A 14,425-nucleotide genomic window follows, 5' to 3' on the forward strand; every position below is an offset into this window, starting at 1 on the left:
TAGGTATGGCCAAGACTCATTTTTTGTCCAGCGGTGAATGAATAAACCCTTTGAGCAAACCATGAGAAGGAACAGTGATGTTACCTTACCCTGCCCCGATTTCGGTGATAACAGATCCGCTAGTGTGGAGAGGGCCTAGTGAGAGCCCCAAAAAAAAAAAAAAAAAAAAAAAAAAAAAAAGGAGGAGGGTTAGGGTATGAAAGTTGGGTAGTTTGTATCAATTCAGGTACCTTAGGCACATAAGCATTACAGTCCAAGTACCCACCCGTAATGCACTTTCGGTTTAGGTTAGGTACGGTGCAGGGCGGCTGTGCCGCATCCAGACCAGGTACTCCCGGTCGTCCAAACACTCGATTCAATCGGCTACACCAATTGAAACTTTGACGCAATTGTCCATGAGCAGCTTGGCAGCTAATAATACCTACCTACCTAGGTAGCTACCCTACGTACCTACCTATCTAACCTACTTCGTATATTACCCTAAAGTACCTACCTACATATCAAATCGTCATTGAAGCAGACGATTTCAGATGGCCGTGTACGCGTCACTGCACTAAATTCACGGTGTCTCTAGCGATATGCATTCGGGCGGTTGACCCAGTTTGTCGCAGGATAGCATACTCAACCCATTCACATCACCTCCGACCTGGAGCATATTAACATGATGATCTCGGTCGCTGCTATCATGCGGCGCCTGCCATTCGCGGCGTCAACAACGACTCGGCAGGCTATCACCTACCTTCTCGGAATATCGCTTTTCTCCATTTCCTTCCTGGTATTCCTCAATAGCAGCTTGTCCTTCGTCATCACCGACTTGATTGGCGTCAAGAATGGCGTTGGCGACATCGTCGGAACCCTCGGCTTCGCAGATGAGATCGTTGCTTTGGTTGCATGTCCAGCCTGGGGCTTGATCTCTGACCGCCTGGGTGTTCGCCAGGTTGCAGTGGTGGGGTACTCGATCATTGGAGCATCTTTGGTACTGTTTGTTCAGGCTCAGAATGTCTATCCGCAGCTCCTCCTGGCGAGGATTTTGTTCGCCATTGGAGCTACATCCGCGTGAGTGTGGACTTCAGAAGAGAGAGAGAGGGAGAGTCCACATGCTGACAATATGTTTCTCTTGTCAAATTATACAGGGCCACTATGGTGACTGCAATCCTGCCTCCGTTAACCGACGATGCTGACTATCCCGAGAACGAGAGCGACCCCTCAACGAAGCCTTCGCACAATTCGCGGGACAGTGTAGCACTTTCCCTAGAGTCACAGGTCACTATTACACCGGAGCGGTTTGCTGCGCAGCAAGAAAGCGGGGTGAATAATACCTCAAACGGAGTAACTTCTCATCTGTCGGATGCAGACAAGGGCGATGCGGCCAAACCCTCAGCCCTCGCAGGACTTGTCGGCCTCTTCACAGGCTGCGGCGCCCTCGTAGCACTAGCTATATTCCTCCCACTCCCAGTACGATTTGGCCACATTGAAGGTACCACGCCGGCTGAGGCAGTGACGTACTCGTTTTATGTCGTTGGCGCCGTTGCTTTCTGTGTGGCTGGCTTCGTGGCTTGGGGTTTGCGCGGGATAAAAGGCGAAGAGGGCAAGGGCTGGCAGACGCTCCTTGGCCGTTCACCTTGTGGTGACGAAAATGAAGGGGACCGCATCCTATCTCAGGCAGCCTCTTTGCGCCGCCGAAGATCACAGTCTCGCCGGGCTGGGCAGCCTTCTGTACAAGACGTAAGGCCTCTGACCGTTGAGTTCTGGCATTTTTGCCAAGAACCTTGCTAACACAAACAACAGAGATACCTTCCCTACGGTCAACTTCTCAAAGACTCGGTTCGCCTTGGCTTTGTAGATCCCCAGATCGGTCTGGGCTACCTCGGTGGATTTGTGGCCCGCGCATCAACGGTCGCCATTTCGCTATTCATCCCGCTTTTCATCAACACATACTTCATCCGTAATGGTTTCTGCCAGGGCTCGCCTCACGACCCGTCTCCGGAGCTGAAGAAAGAATGCCGAGCCGCGTACGTCTTGGCGTCCATCCTCACCGGCGTTGCGCAGCTGTTCGGACTTGTCTGTGCCCCTATCTTTGGGTATCTAGCCAGTCGTGCAACACCGAAGGTTAAATTCAATCTGCCCGTAGTTGTGGCCACAAGTTTTGGCATCATTGGATATATACTGTTTGCAAGGCTCCAAAGTCCCGAGTTCAAGAATGTGGACGGACGTGGTGGGAGCCCATGGGTGTTCCTGGTCGCGGCAATGCTGGGCATCAGTCAGATTGGCTGCATCGTATGCAGTCTTGGTTCGCTTGGCCGCGGCGTCTTGACTGTGGATTTGCCCGCCAGTGCTCATGTTCAGGAGGAGCAAACTCACGCCTCAGGCGACGAAAGAGCGCCGTTGCTTGCAGCCGACGAGGCTGAGCAGGGTGAAATCACAATGCGACAGTCACCAGCAGTGTCCCGCATTCGCCTCAAGGGTTCTATCGCAGGCGTGTACAGCTGGTGTGGTGGCGCTGCAATTTTGCTCCTTACCAAACTAGGAGGCTTTCTCTTTGACAAATGGTCGACGGGGGCTCCTTTCTACATGATGGCTCTCTTCAATGGTATATTACTTGTGGCGGCAGTTGGAGTTGACGCGGCCAGGTTTTACAAATCTTGCAAATGAGTATGATATGGAGGGCCAGTTCTTTTTCTTTTTTCTTTCTTTTTTTGCCTTGTATTTATTCGGTCTGCGAATGTTATCATCATGTTTGAAAATGAAGAAACAAAAAATAAAGCGTTACTTAAGCCAGTAAGGATATTGCTAGCCGAGAGACGTTATGTGTTGTCGGATGAGATATCCATCATACCTGGTGGCGGTTGCGGAATCGTGATAACAACACTTTTTTCTCGCCAGCGATAAATACTTACATTCACGCCTCGAGAAATACGTATAGTGGCCCAGCCCTTGCGGCTTGAGCTTTAGTAGCAAAAGTACGTATCGTACTTGACTGCGAGTGAAGTAAGATCGTCGTCGTAGTATGTGGTTCTACGGTAATCTTGATCCACGATCCCTAGATAGTAACCAGAGTCAACCAGCTCGTCTCCCCACTCGTCACCGTTGTAGGTCAACGGCGGATACTCTTTTGCCCGGGTCAGATAGTCAGAAGCTGCCGGATTTGCCACGTTGATGGGGTCCTTTTTCAAGATTTGTGCCTCATCGCCTTGAACGCCGCTACCGCTATCAAGGTTCACAACATGGAGAGGGCTGGATACTGTAGGGCATGCTGACAAGTCAGTTGAAGCAGCCTGACGTTTGCTTGGCTTCCGACACCGCTCATACCTGTTCCCGTACAGTAGAGACTTGTCGCATGCGTCGTGGGGTGAGGGCGATGGTCTAGACCAAATGTCAGCCCGCTGCTTCCAAAAGCGGACGTCCTCGTCATCCTCAGGGGGAGGGACAAGGTTCAGAACCGGTGTGCCCCTCGCCTGGCAAATGAGATTGTCGTCCCAAAAGCTTCCAAGCCAGTAGTCGATTCCAGAAGCATAACAAGGCGGGATCGTCACCGGCTGCGGGGCTTTGGTGGTACGAATCCTGGTCGAGTGTCTTGGAAGTCTCTTATATGTCCCGCTGGTGGCCCAAGCGACGGGAGTTGGAGGTCTGCGGGTGGGATCAAACCGCTTCCCGAGTTCAGTCTCCTGCTGGTTTTGCGAGTATCGCTTGTGAGAACAAGGTGGCTTCTTGCAAAGACTTTCCGAGGCTTTGGTCTGCTCAGGACTATCAAGTTGCTTGCTGTTCTTAAGCTGAGTTGATCGTCTGGGGGCAATATGAAGGCCGAGGTAGTGTTCAACACCATGGCGCAGCTGTCTACATTTTTCAAGTTCGTCCTTCTTCGTTGTATATTTATCTATGGAGTGACATTGCCTCGTCGCGATGTTAGCAGCGGACTCGACGATGTTTCTCGTAGCGTGCTGACCACTGAGGAGCTGAAGAACGGATTGGTTCGCTAGAATCGCCAATTTACTGAGCACTTCGTGTGATCCAGGGCGATGTTCCTGTTGTCTATGTCGGAATTCCCAGCTGGCTACTCGGTGGAAGATGCCCATTGTGGCTAGCTTATTGTTGTTTTTGTTGTTGAGGAAATAAACTGATTGCCTAACCGTCGTTAGTTATTGGGAAGAATCAAAAAGTAGTCGTACTGCTGGCGGACTGTCAAGTTTGTGCAGCAACCAGGCTGCCTAGAAGCTTCAACTTAGAGGAGAGAAAGACTCGGCAAAACAAAGGGTCCCAGCACGCGAGTTATTATACTCGGAGCTTCCGGAATGGCTTTGTATTGCTGATTGTTTGACAAAGAAGCCTCAGCCGGAAAGCCTCTTTGTCTACTCAGTGGCAAGACCTAGCCAGTCTTTCAGACAACGAGTCTCCTCAATCGCTTGCCAAGTCAAAGAAACCATAGAGAGACCCTTTTGTCACATCCAAAGAAGAATAGAACGGAAAACCCCTGTTCGAAACACGTTGCAGTGCGGCAACTGCAGTAACCCCGGCAGTGCTAGAACTGCTAGCTGCCGGAGAAGAACAATAGAAAGACCAGATCAAGACACGCGGATGAATGGGTTAGTAGCTTTAAACAACGAACCGAATTTTACCAGTACAAAGATGCCATAAAACATGACCGTCATGGAAAGCCCAGATCCCGTTGCTCCCCCAGCGGCCACAAGCCATTTTTTTCCATACCATTCGCGTAAGACTTCAAAATGACAAGAAACAAAGGAATAGACGATGCTAAAAATCTGCCATGTGCATTCTCAAAGAGAGGGAAAATCGACGTTTAACAAAAATTGAATTTTTTTCTTCTTTTCTTTCCTTCAAAAGGCATACTTGACGATATCGCACCACAACTAGTGAAGTTGGTGATAATGGCGGAAAATTGAGTTCGACAAAGCTGATCAGGCCATGACAACCGCCCCCTTACTGTCACATGTTGATTCGTAGATGCCAATGAGCACCGCCTTGACTGCTGGTGCCTGAAAGATACTGATCATTGGATCGTATCTCTTTGCATCGTCAAAGTAGGGCTTGTCGCAAATGCGGCCTCTAGCTGCCAAGGGAGGGGAACGCAGACGTGTCCTTGGTGTTGATGGTTTGAGCGCCACCACGAGGGCCTCCACGACCACCATCACGAGGTCCGTCGCGAGGACCGTCGCGAGGGCCACCACGGCCACGGCCTCCAAAGTCACCACGACCACGTCCCTCACCGCGACCACGGCCTCCGCGGAACTCACCACGGGCACCGCCGCGGGGACCACCCCGGCCACCGCCACGAGGACGGTCCTGCTGCTCAACGAAGCGCTGGTCAATGTCAACGACCTGCTTGACCTTGCGCTCACGCTCACGCTTGGCCTTGCCACCTGAACCGGCGATGAAGTCATCGTCCTCATCCTTGACAAGGGGCTTCGCAGCGGCCCACTCCTTCTTGAGCTTGGTGCCTTCGTTGGCCTGGCGGACCTTGAGGTTGTTATCAAGGGCAAGCTTCTTCTCGGCCTGCTGGGCGAGGTAGTCGGCGTACGAGATGCTCTTGTCCTCCTCCTCGACAGGCTCCTCAGCCGCAGCATCCTCGGCGTTGGCCTCCTTCTGCTCCTTCTTAGCGAGCTCCTCGCCAGCCTGCTCATCCTTGAGCTCGGCCTCGCCCTCGGTGGCGCCCCACGACTGAGCGGCAGTCTTTTCGGATCCACTGCAAATAATCGTGAGCCATAGTCCAAGTACATACAACGGAGCAAGAGCCTGTTGAAGATTCACTTACCCTGACGGCAAGTTCTTAGCGTGACGGTCATCGCGATCCCTCCGGAAGCTGCCACCACGTCCTGATAGTATCATCGTCAGCAAAGCCCCATTTTCTCCGCTGTGCTGGAGATGTGCCAACGACTATTAATCAAACATACCACCACGGGCACGAGCACCGATGCCTCCCCGGGGGCCGCGGGCCTCGTCAGTGTTCCTGGGTCGACGGTCGCCTTCAAGCTGTTAGTTGGACTCTCCTGGGTACTTCAAAACCTCTTCAGGGTGCGGGAATGGCTAGCGCACCTCCGTCGTTACCGGCTCCGCGGCGAGCACCAGCGGCAGCGTTGCCACGCGGGGCATCGTCAGCGCCAGTGCGCTTGGTCGTGTGGGTGACTTTCTTGTCGACCGTCTTCACGGGCGCCTTGGGGGTGTCGTCCTCCTCGTCATTGCCTGCAACGACGGAACGGGTATATTGTCAGCAGACAGCGAAACCAGTCAGTAATTTTATAAATTGAGGTTCCAATCGCGTACCGAGGAGGGCAAACAGGTTCTGTCCATCATTAATCACGGTTAGCAAAATGGACTAGCCAGGTCTACGGCGACAATGCAATGCTTTGTAGTAGAATGGCGAGTGTGTTTTCGGAAAGCCAGGGCGTAGAAGGTAATATACTATGATGGAGGATTAATGGAGGGGTGAAGTCGGTGTTGGGGCGGGTTGTCGGTTATGACTTTTCGTGTTGTGTGCGTGTGTTTGTGTGTGCGCTTGCTTGGTTCAAAACGTCAAGCCAATCGATGAGGGGCCAAACAGGCATAGACATTTCGTTCTTTCATTCATACCTTCGACACAACTGCGCTCATCTTGTCGCCGGTTTAATCCGCCTTTCGGGAAAGGCGTTCTCGTGATTGCGACACTCAGGTGATGAGGAATTCGGTGGTTGACACGCCTAGCAACAGGACATGTCAATTGAGGCTGTTACTTGGGGCAGAGTTTGCGAAAGCTCAGGGTTTCGGGAGAACCAAAGGAGACCAGAGACGCCCCAGATTCAGGATTCGCACCTGCACTGATGCCTTTGATTGGTCCGAGCTCAGAAATGCCACACTCTTCCTTCGGCTACGAATTTTCAAAATTCAGGAAAGAGTAATCCACTTTTTTTTTGATCGGGGCTCTTGCCAAATTGCTGTGGCTCTCACGTGATTTAATTGAGAAGGGCTGGAGGGGAAAGACACCTCAGACACCTCCATGGCATTTCAAGCAGCCCTTGCCCATACACCTGACCTACCTATTTATGGAGTATTTGGAGTTATTTACTCTAGCCCTCCTTCACCAATCTCATTTTGATTGTACCAGGCAGGGAAGAGCTTTCACCGCGAGCGTCAACCTCAACACGCCAAAATGCAACTAAATATTTGAGATCTTCTTACTTGTGTGTTAAAGAGAGAGAGAGAGAGAGAGAGAGAGCAAAAAAGAAGAAAAAAAAAATAGAAAAAAAAAAAGAGCACCCACGGTCAATATGAGCTACTTAGGTTTGTCAAGAATCATTACCTACTCAATTGAATTATGCAACATTGCCAGTATACAACTCGTATCCACCACGCATGGGTGGACCTACAGGGCTGTAAGTGTGCTAGACTCATCGATAATCACCCATTCCCTAAGCCGACCTTTGTTGCATTTCTGTATAATAGCTCAATGCCTACCTAATCATCTACATCACAGCTGTATGTAAGGTCGATGACAGCGGTTTCCTCCACCAGTGCAAGTTAGTAATCCCTATGGACTTGGTGGGATAAAGTTGAGCCGACAGAGACCATTTCATGCATGATACACCTGAAGTTTATAAAAAATGGGATGCTTGTCTAGAAACCCACTCATCACAACAGTTACACAAATATCTGGACCGGATACTGAGCAAGGCTACTCCCGTGGAAGGTTACCGCAAGCCCGTGTTCTACCAAAAGGTTCAACATGACCATGCGGCAGTATTCATAGGAGCAAGGTGGCACAAGTTGGATTTCCCGGTTTCTGAAATACAGGTCCTGCCGTATCATTAGCTGCGCCGTGCCGGACCGGGCTTCTCGCTTCAATACCGTGCAAGGGCATCATTGATCGGGGCCAAATGCCGAACAAACCGCGATTAGGGCTTCAGGTCCATAATAGAACTTTGCCCGGCCCTATTCTCGGGCTGTCCGGTGGGCGCATATGCTCCATGAAAGTGATGCCTTGACCCACTCTACCACGCATGTTGCAACTTGCAAGAACCATGCAATTTGAAAGGCAACAGACTCAAGAACACATGATGGTTGTTTACCGTAATCAATAGTTTTGTGTTTTGTGCTTTGGTCCCCTGGGCGAGATGTATGTAGGTATGGAGCCTTTCTCGCAGCTCTTTTGTGATCTAAAAGGGTATCGAGAGGATTCTCTAGTCCTGTCAAAAAGTCGAGCTCTCGTGCTGAGAGCAGCTGCTCAAAGTCTCCCACGCCTCTATTGGAAGAGGTATACGCTCGCTGTGGTCGTCACGTTGGGAGGGGCATTCCAAAGGGGAAGAGAAGACAAAAACGCAGGCCGAACCGGTAGAAAACGCAACTTTGTTTTTGCGTTGACGAAAACGCAGCAGAAACGCAACTCACCTGCTTGCGTTTTGGCCGTGGGATCCGGCAGGTCTTAAAAGGGTCATTCGCATAAGGTCATGGGCTGGGCGTGGCATGGGGGGGAGTTTACGAGGTCCTGCTCCATTGCCAAGAACATGCAATTTGCCAGTGACGGTGACTGCTAGGCGACGACTCAGGATTGGCTGGGCGAACGGCGCAAGCCCGGTTTCACCCAGAAAAATGATTACTTCACGAATCGCATTAATTCTTTTGGTCCTGGGAGCCAGGGCAGAGTCCTATTTACGTAATAGCAAAGCACAAGGGCTCACATCATGCGACTTTCTTACTCTCCCAAGAGCCAAGCGAGAACAAGAAGTCTTGGGCAGCTTCGTGACAGATACAAGTCACAAAGGGGCTTGGTCTAGAACATTCACTGCCTCGTTATGTGATCTAGATGATTTAGATGCCCCGGTTGCCACGTACAGGCATGTAGACACGATGGCATGGCCAGGTAAACATGTATACCAGCTGCGGCCTGTTGAATGGTGAGAGCTGACGCAGGTCTCGTTGTCACTAGAGTGGATTCAAATAAAACTTTCTCTTAATTTTGTAATCGTTTTGTTTCTACATTTCTCAGATTTTTCTCCCAGCCTGGAAACTCCTCGCGCGCTTCATAAAATGTGTTTCCAGAATCAACAAAAGTCCGACAAGGGAAAGCAAATAAAGATCAAATAAGCCTAAACGCCCATGAAAGAATTGAACATAGGATATCCTTAGGTGCAAAATAGAAACCGCCCTTATAGTAGTATATTCAGTTGTGCAAGCCAAAGAAGAAAGACATGATAACTTTTCCAGACCTCCCATTCGCCCATTCCCACACAAGCAAAACAAGAAAAAACTGTCACCCTTTCATGTGGAATAGACAGGTATAGAATTGAAAACAAAATATTGGGCGAAAATCCACGCCCTCCCAGATAATGACACCAAAACAAAACACAATGTCAAGCCGTTATATCCACCGTGTTGGGTATTTCCGTAAAGCGTCGCAAAAGTCGTTTTTTTTTTATATGTCGCCCCGCCCGTGTGGAAAAAACAATGACCGGTCAAAAGAATTAAAGACATTCAATAGAGAAGAGAAGAGTTTTGAGAACAGTAATCAGGTGGACAGATTATGAATCATATGTTCAGAGAGTTTGAAGTGGCTGAGCCATCATCTCATGTTGCTTGTGTCGAAAGCAAACTGGCTACCATTAGGAAACGCCATGCTTGCCGTGAGCCCAAAAGGGTCCCAGTCAATGCCGGTATCGAGCAGCTGTGTCATTGAAGGGTAGGCACTGGTGCTGTGCGCAGCTGCCGTAGTGACTGCAGGTGACGGAGCAATCGAGCTGTCCAGAGGCGTTCCGGTTGCTGCGGGGCTCGAAAGGTTTAGAGATTGTCCCTCTCCGGAATATGGTGCACCGGGATATGGCCCCGGTCCTGAGGGCGTATCTGGCGTCTCACAATCATCCATCATGTTGTCTGCGGCATCGTATTCTTGTTCTGTAATTTGACATAGTGTTAGCCATGAATTACTCGACTTGTAGATTTTATATACTGGGCCTCGCAATCTCATCTCAGTTAGACACGGATAAGATTCATGTGGGTTCACTTACCAAGCTGGTCTATATGGCTCTGGAATGCGGGAGAAGGATAGAAGGGCGCAGATGGCGTTGCGCCTCCAGCTGTAGCGGCTGCCACACGCATGGCATGAGCACGATGGGCTGCTGTGTGCATTTGCTGCTGCATCCCCCTCGGAGGGCCGCTTGGCGGTAGTCCTTGGGACATTGTCACCGCCTGCTGGGGTTTCATGCCACCCGGTGGCATTCCTGAGCGGTTGCCTGACTGATGGTGATCCGAGGCAGAACCTGCTGGGGAACCAGCAAAAATGGAGGTCGTGTTTGTCGGAGACGCCGAGTGTGATGATGCCCCTTGCCTGCTCGCGGGTGATGGGTGTAGGGCGCCAAGGCCTGGCTCCATCTTGGGCGCTATGCTAGAATTGGATCTGCGGGAGTGGTGTCGATTCAATAATGACCTCGATATTGGAGGCGGTGGGACCAAGTTCTGTGGCATATGCGTTGGTCCCAAGTTTGGGCTTCCGGTCTTGGCGCGCAACTCGGCCTGCACATCGATGCCTGGAAACGAAAGTTTTAGATTGATGAAGAAGAAAAAAATAAAATAAAGACCAGGCCGTTGAAGGCACACTGATATGTCTCACCTTTCTCGAGTAAAATGCGTTCAAGGAGCGAGTTCTTGTAACGAAGCATAAGACATTCATCTGCCGCATTGCGATGAGCAGCCTGAAGCTGGTGAAGATTCTGCTCATGTATCTTGATAGCTTCCTCGAGCTGTTTGATGTACTCGGTCCGTCGCTCGCGAAAGGCAGCCTGGGCCTGGCGGTTGCGCTGCTTCCTTTCCTCCGAAGTTGCATAGATCTGAAATTTGTGTTAGTAACCACTTGGACAAGTTTGTGTTTAGAGCAAGTCGTATCACGTATCATGAACGTGCATGGACCTGACCCATAAGAAATCGTATGTTTAAAGAGCGACTGTGCTCCGCATCAGGCCACAATGTGATCAAGGATAGCAAGGACTTGTCGAGGACTTACAGGCTTGCGACCACCTTTGCGCTTTGGCTGTTGAGCCTCTTGGGGCTCCTGATGGTTGCCGTTGTTTGTGGCGTTGTTACCCTGCTGGGTCTGCTGCTCGCCCTCGAGGCTAGAGCCAACAGTGTCAGGAGTATCCTCCTTGACGGGGTCCTTCCTGTCGATGGACATCTTGTCTGCCATGCCTGTTCGCCGAGACGAAATTCGCCAAAGACCCCAGGTAGTCGAAGTGGAGGGGGCGGCTCGGCAGAGCCGTTCCCACGTGTGAGAAAAAAAAGAGAGAGAAAAAAAAAACCGAAAGATTATAAGTGCCAGTTACCTGCCACTTATCCGCTGATGGTCCTGCATCCAGGGATGAGAAGATGCAATTTCTTCTCTGCAAATATTTTGGTGATTGGCAGACTATGTATGCCAGGCTCTGTTGTTTTATTCTTTTATCAGCGTAGCTTTGATTGCCTAGCCGGCAAGTGTAAAGTCGAATGGTAGTACCGGGGCGACGAGTATTTGCTCCCCGGGGGTGGGCGGCGCCGGGCGGCAGCCGGAAGACGGCGGCTTGGCAGTGAAACGTCGGGAAATAAAATAAAAATATACAAAAAAAGAAAATAATAAAGTGCCGATGACGCAGGTCCGGACCCGAGATTGGATAGACGGGCTTAGGCGCGCGGCAGCGGGTTCAGGCCTGATGCCGGTGCCAGGGTAATGGTCGATAATAAAAAATAAAAAAAAGATGCGATGCGATGATGTGATGCGATGCGATAACGGCAGCACCAATCAGTACGCACGCTCGTTGGTCAATTGACAAGCGCTTGGGCAACAAGCGGCAAGGTTAACTGAGATCCGAGAGATAAGGCCCCGGGTGATTGCTTGGACGGCAGGGGTTTGATCCAGATGTGCCTGGGCTCGACTTGTCGGTTTGTCCAAAAGTTGAGATAAGAGAAATGTCGATGACAGGTTCAGTGGAAAATCTGCAGAGGGGTTCGGGTGTAATTTTTATGTAAAAGAAAGAGGAGAGACGGGGTCAGAACGACTGGTCCACGACGGGTAACAAGACACAAAAAGGTCCGCAGCCGCACGCCAACCAAAGACTTGAAAGTCAGCTCCTCTTCCCTCTTCCTTAGCCATGCAACACACCCGTGCTAGGGCTTCCCCTCCCCTAGACCGAGCCAAGCGAGCTGGGGACCCTGCTCCAGAGACTGAGTGGGAGGTCCAGTTTTTGGCCGAAGAGCGGAGCTCAACTTTTTTTTTTTTTTTTGCTCTTCTTTGCCTTGTTATTTCCTTCCCTGGCGACAAGGTGTTTGCCCCAACATGCGGAAGTTACGCCACGTCGTATGGACGACAGTCAACTTAGCTTGAGCCCGTGCTTATTCCCAAAGTTGGTCACCTGCTGACCCAAAAAGGGAGCCAGCGAAGAGATTAAATTCTATCCAAGTTGGAAAAGAAGTTGCTTCCAGTTCTTGGGAGCAAATATACCTTGGTGTGGCTTCTTGCATGTAGCGACTGCTTTTTGGGATGCAGAGAGTTTTCACGCCGTCTTTTCCCGGGCTGGAATGGATGATGAAAAAAGGTGTGGGTGGCGTGTGATATGTCGCTGGTGAACGAACGCCTCCCCCACTTGAGCAGTTGCTCTGCCGTTATGACACAATACGTTGGTGGACGACAGACGGCTTCTTCAGTGAGAATAGCTGTTGGGTCGGGTGCCTGTGGGTTAAAGGGAGAGAAAAAAAGAAGAAAAATTTGGCCGTTTGTTGATCGAGCCTCTATGCTAAGAAGAACTGAGCAGGTAGTTGAACAGCGACCGGGTTGGCAGAACGGTATACTTCGTAGTATGTGGCCAAGCTAAAACAGAGAGAAGAAAGAATAAAAAAAAAACCAAATCCCTGGAGCCAAGAGGATACGATTTTGATGACTTTTTTCTTTCTACTTTATCATTTTATTCTTCTCAACAAGGGCAAATGCTCCCGTTATATCTTGGGGAAAAGTTCAAACGTAAGTACCCAGGGCATGTTCGTTCCTCCATGCCATGTTAGTGCAGTTAGGGCTCCTCTCACCCACTTCCCCGACCCGCTTGCGCCGTCATCCCAGGGCATCCACCTTCAGACGGCCGGAGAGTCACGACTGTTACATTCAGGGCCTTTCCAGCGTTTTCGGGAGCGTTTTTTTCCCATTTTAATGAGCTCGATCGGATTGCCAAGACGCTTCTGCCCGGGATTTGAACGTGACATTGTCTATTCTGATGCAAATGGACACTTTAATCGCATCTCGCCAGTAAATAATTTGACAACCGGTACCAGGCAACCGGCTACTCGTCGCTCCCTGCCATATTGAGCGAAAGTACCCATTTGAACTTGAACTGTTTGTCTGCCAATCCCCAGAAGGCTGATCTATTACCCAACAGCTACGTCGTACCCTACCCCATCAGTTTTGTAACGATGCAAAAAGTAAAAAAATGAAAACCTCTCCCCCCCATGCTCGGAAGGAAGGATATCAAATCCATAGAGAAAAGCGTCTTTCAACCCGACAAAGGCTAGTGCTTCACTCATAATTCCGCAGGTCGTTCAACCGGGACGGTAGTCGGCTCGGATCCTGGTGTCGGCTGCGGGGGGTTTTCTCCGGTGTCGGAGGAAAAAGAGAAAATTGACTGCAGGTGCCTCGTCCAGCTGGGATGAACGTGGCCAACACAATGACATGAAGTGTGTGTTCGCTCGGCTTGGCTGCGAACAGCTGCCAGACGCGATGAACGCTGCGTTTCCACCCTAACGTGCTGTGCTCCAAGTTTCGAAGAACCAAAGGTCATTTGAGCATAATTGATTTCTCCAATTTTTGGTTGGCTAAAAGGAAACGAGAGTAGACGACGTCCCTTGACCAAGCGAGTGGGCCTGGCTCTAGGTAACACACCAGGCTTGGTTTTCGCTGAGCCGAGACTTACCAAGTCGAGGCACTTTGACCCTGGTACTCTTAGCACACCAGATGGTACCATACCAGCCATCTGCATAATGTGCCGGTCTGTTGCGTTTTCTCTGCGTTTGTGTTTGCGTTTGCTTTGCGTTTACAACTGCGTTTTCCTTTGCGTTTGCAGTTGCGTTTTCTCTGCGTTTATGGCTGCGTTTTCTCTCTATTTTTTTTTCTCTCTTCCTCTTGCGTCTAAAAATATTCCAGCCAAACAGAATAGTCGGATGTGTTTTCTCATTTGCCTTCTTTTACACTCGAAATAGTTATTCATTAAATGGTATAAATGGGTACAAAGTGTATGTGAAGTTACGCATAATCAAAAACACCACAGCAGACATTTACAATGGCTCGAACAACAGTTTGGTCTTCTCACAAAGAACGCAAAAATAAGCAAGACCCCTTGGTAATAGCGTTGGAAAACGTTATTCAGAGTCTCAGAGGAGAATAGCGGCCGGTGCGGCCGAGGCGGCTGCAATAAGATGCCGACGTTATGGCCAGGGG

The 14,425-nt window shown here is 50.3% G+C and overlaps 5 protein-coding genes across 5 annotated transcripts; 1 reads left to right on the top strand and 4 right to left on the bottom strand.

The window, feature by feature from the left end:
• Nucleotides 1-541: 541 nt before the first annotated feature.
• On the top strand, nt 542-2,734 carry PgNI_09407 (uncharacterized protein). Its single transcript, XM_031129391.1, has 3 exons — nt 542-1,056; nt 1,134-1,725; nt 1,789-2,734. The coding sequence occupies exons 1-3, from the start codon at nt 662-664 to the stop codon at nt 2,650-2,652; spliced, it is 1,851 nt and encodes a 616-aa protein (XP_030978234.1). The 5' UTR covers nt 542-661; the 3' UTR covers nt 2,653-2,734.
• Nucleotides 2,735-2,948: 214 nt separating this feature from the next.
• On the bottom strand, nt 2,949-4,073 carry PgNI_09408 (uncharacterized protein; the record flags this gene model as incomplete). The annotated part of the gene is made up of 1 exon (XM_031129392.1): nt 2,949-4,073. One exon carries the CDS (start codon nt 4,071-4,073, stop codon nt 2,949-2,951), a length of 1,125 nt encoding a protein of 374 aa, XP_030978175.1.
• Nucleotides 4,074-4,251: 178 nt separating this feature from the next.
• Nucleotides 4,252-6,950, bottom strand: PgNI_09409 (uncharacterized protein). Its single transcript, XM_031129393.1, has 6 exons — nt 6,583-6,950; nt 6,277-6,295; nt 6,049-6,195; nt 5,907-5,978; nt 5,768-5,828; nt 4,252-5,698 (listed from the first exon to the last, which is right to left on the bottom strand). Exons 1-6 carry the CDS (start codon nt 6,601-6,603, stop codon nt 5,062-5,064), a joined length of 957 nt encoding a protein of 318 aa, XP_030977473.1. The 5' UTR covers nt 6,604-6,950; the 3' UTR covers nt 4,252-5,061.
• A 1,878-nt stretch (nt 6,951-8,828) lies between these two features.
• PgNI_09410 (uncharacterized protein) lies at nt 8,829-12,029 on the bottom strand. The gene is made up of 4 exons (XM_031129394.1): nt 10,979-12,029; nt 10,589-10,805; nt 9,987-10,505; nt 8,829-9,873 (listed from the first exon to the last, which is right to left on the bottom strand). Exons 1-4 carry the CDS (start codon nt 11,156-11,158, stop codon nt 9,545-9,547), a joined length of 1,245 nt encoding a protein of 414 aa, XP_030977583.1. The 5' UTR covers nt 11,159-12,029; the 3' UTR covers nt 8,829-9,544.
• Nucleotides 12,030-13,507: 1,478 nt separating this feature from the next.
• On the bottom strand, nt 13,508-13,995 carry PgNI_09411 (uncharacterized protein; the record flags this gene model as incomplete). The annotated part of the gene is made up of 2 exons (XM_031129395.1): nt 13,508-13,749; nt 13,902-13,995. Coding segments are annotated over 2 exons (336 nt in total), but the record flags the coding sequence as incomplete, so codon positions are not given.
• Between the last annotated feature and the right edge of the window lie 430 nt (nt 13,996-14,425).

This window comes from Pyricularia grisea, assembly GCF_004355905.1.
Source record: "Pyricularia grisea strain NI907 chromosome Unknown Pyricularia_grisea_NI907_Scaffold_7, whole genome shotgun sequence".
In the NCBI taxonomy this organism is placed as follows: domain Eukaryota; kingdom Fungi; phylum Ascomycota; class Sordariomycetes; order Magnaporthales; family Pyriculariaceae; genus Pyricularia; species Pyricularia grisea.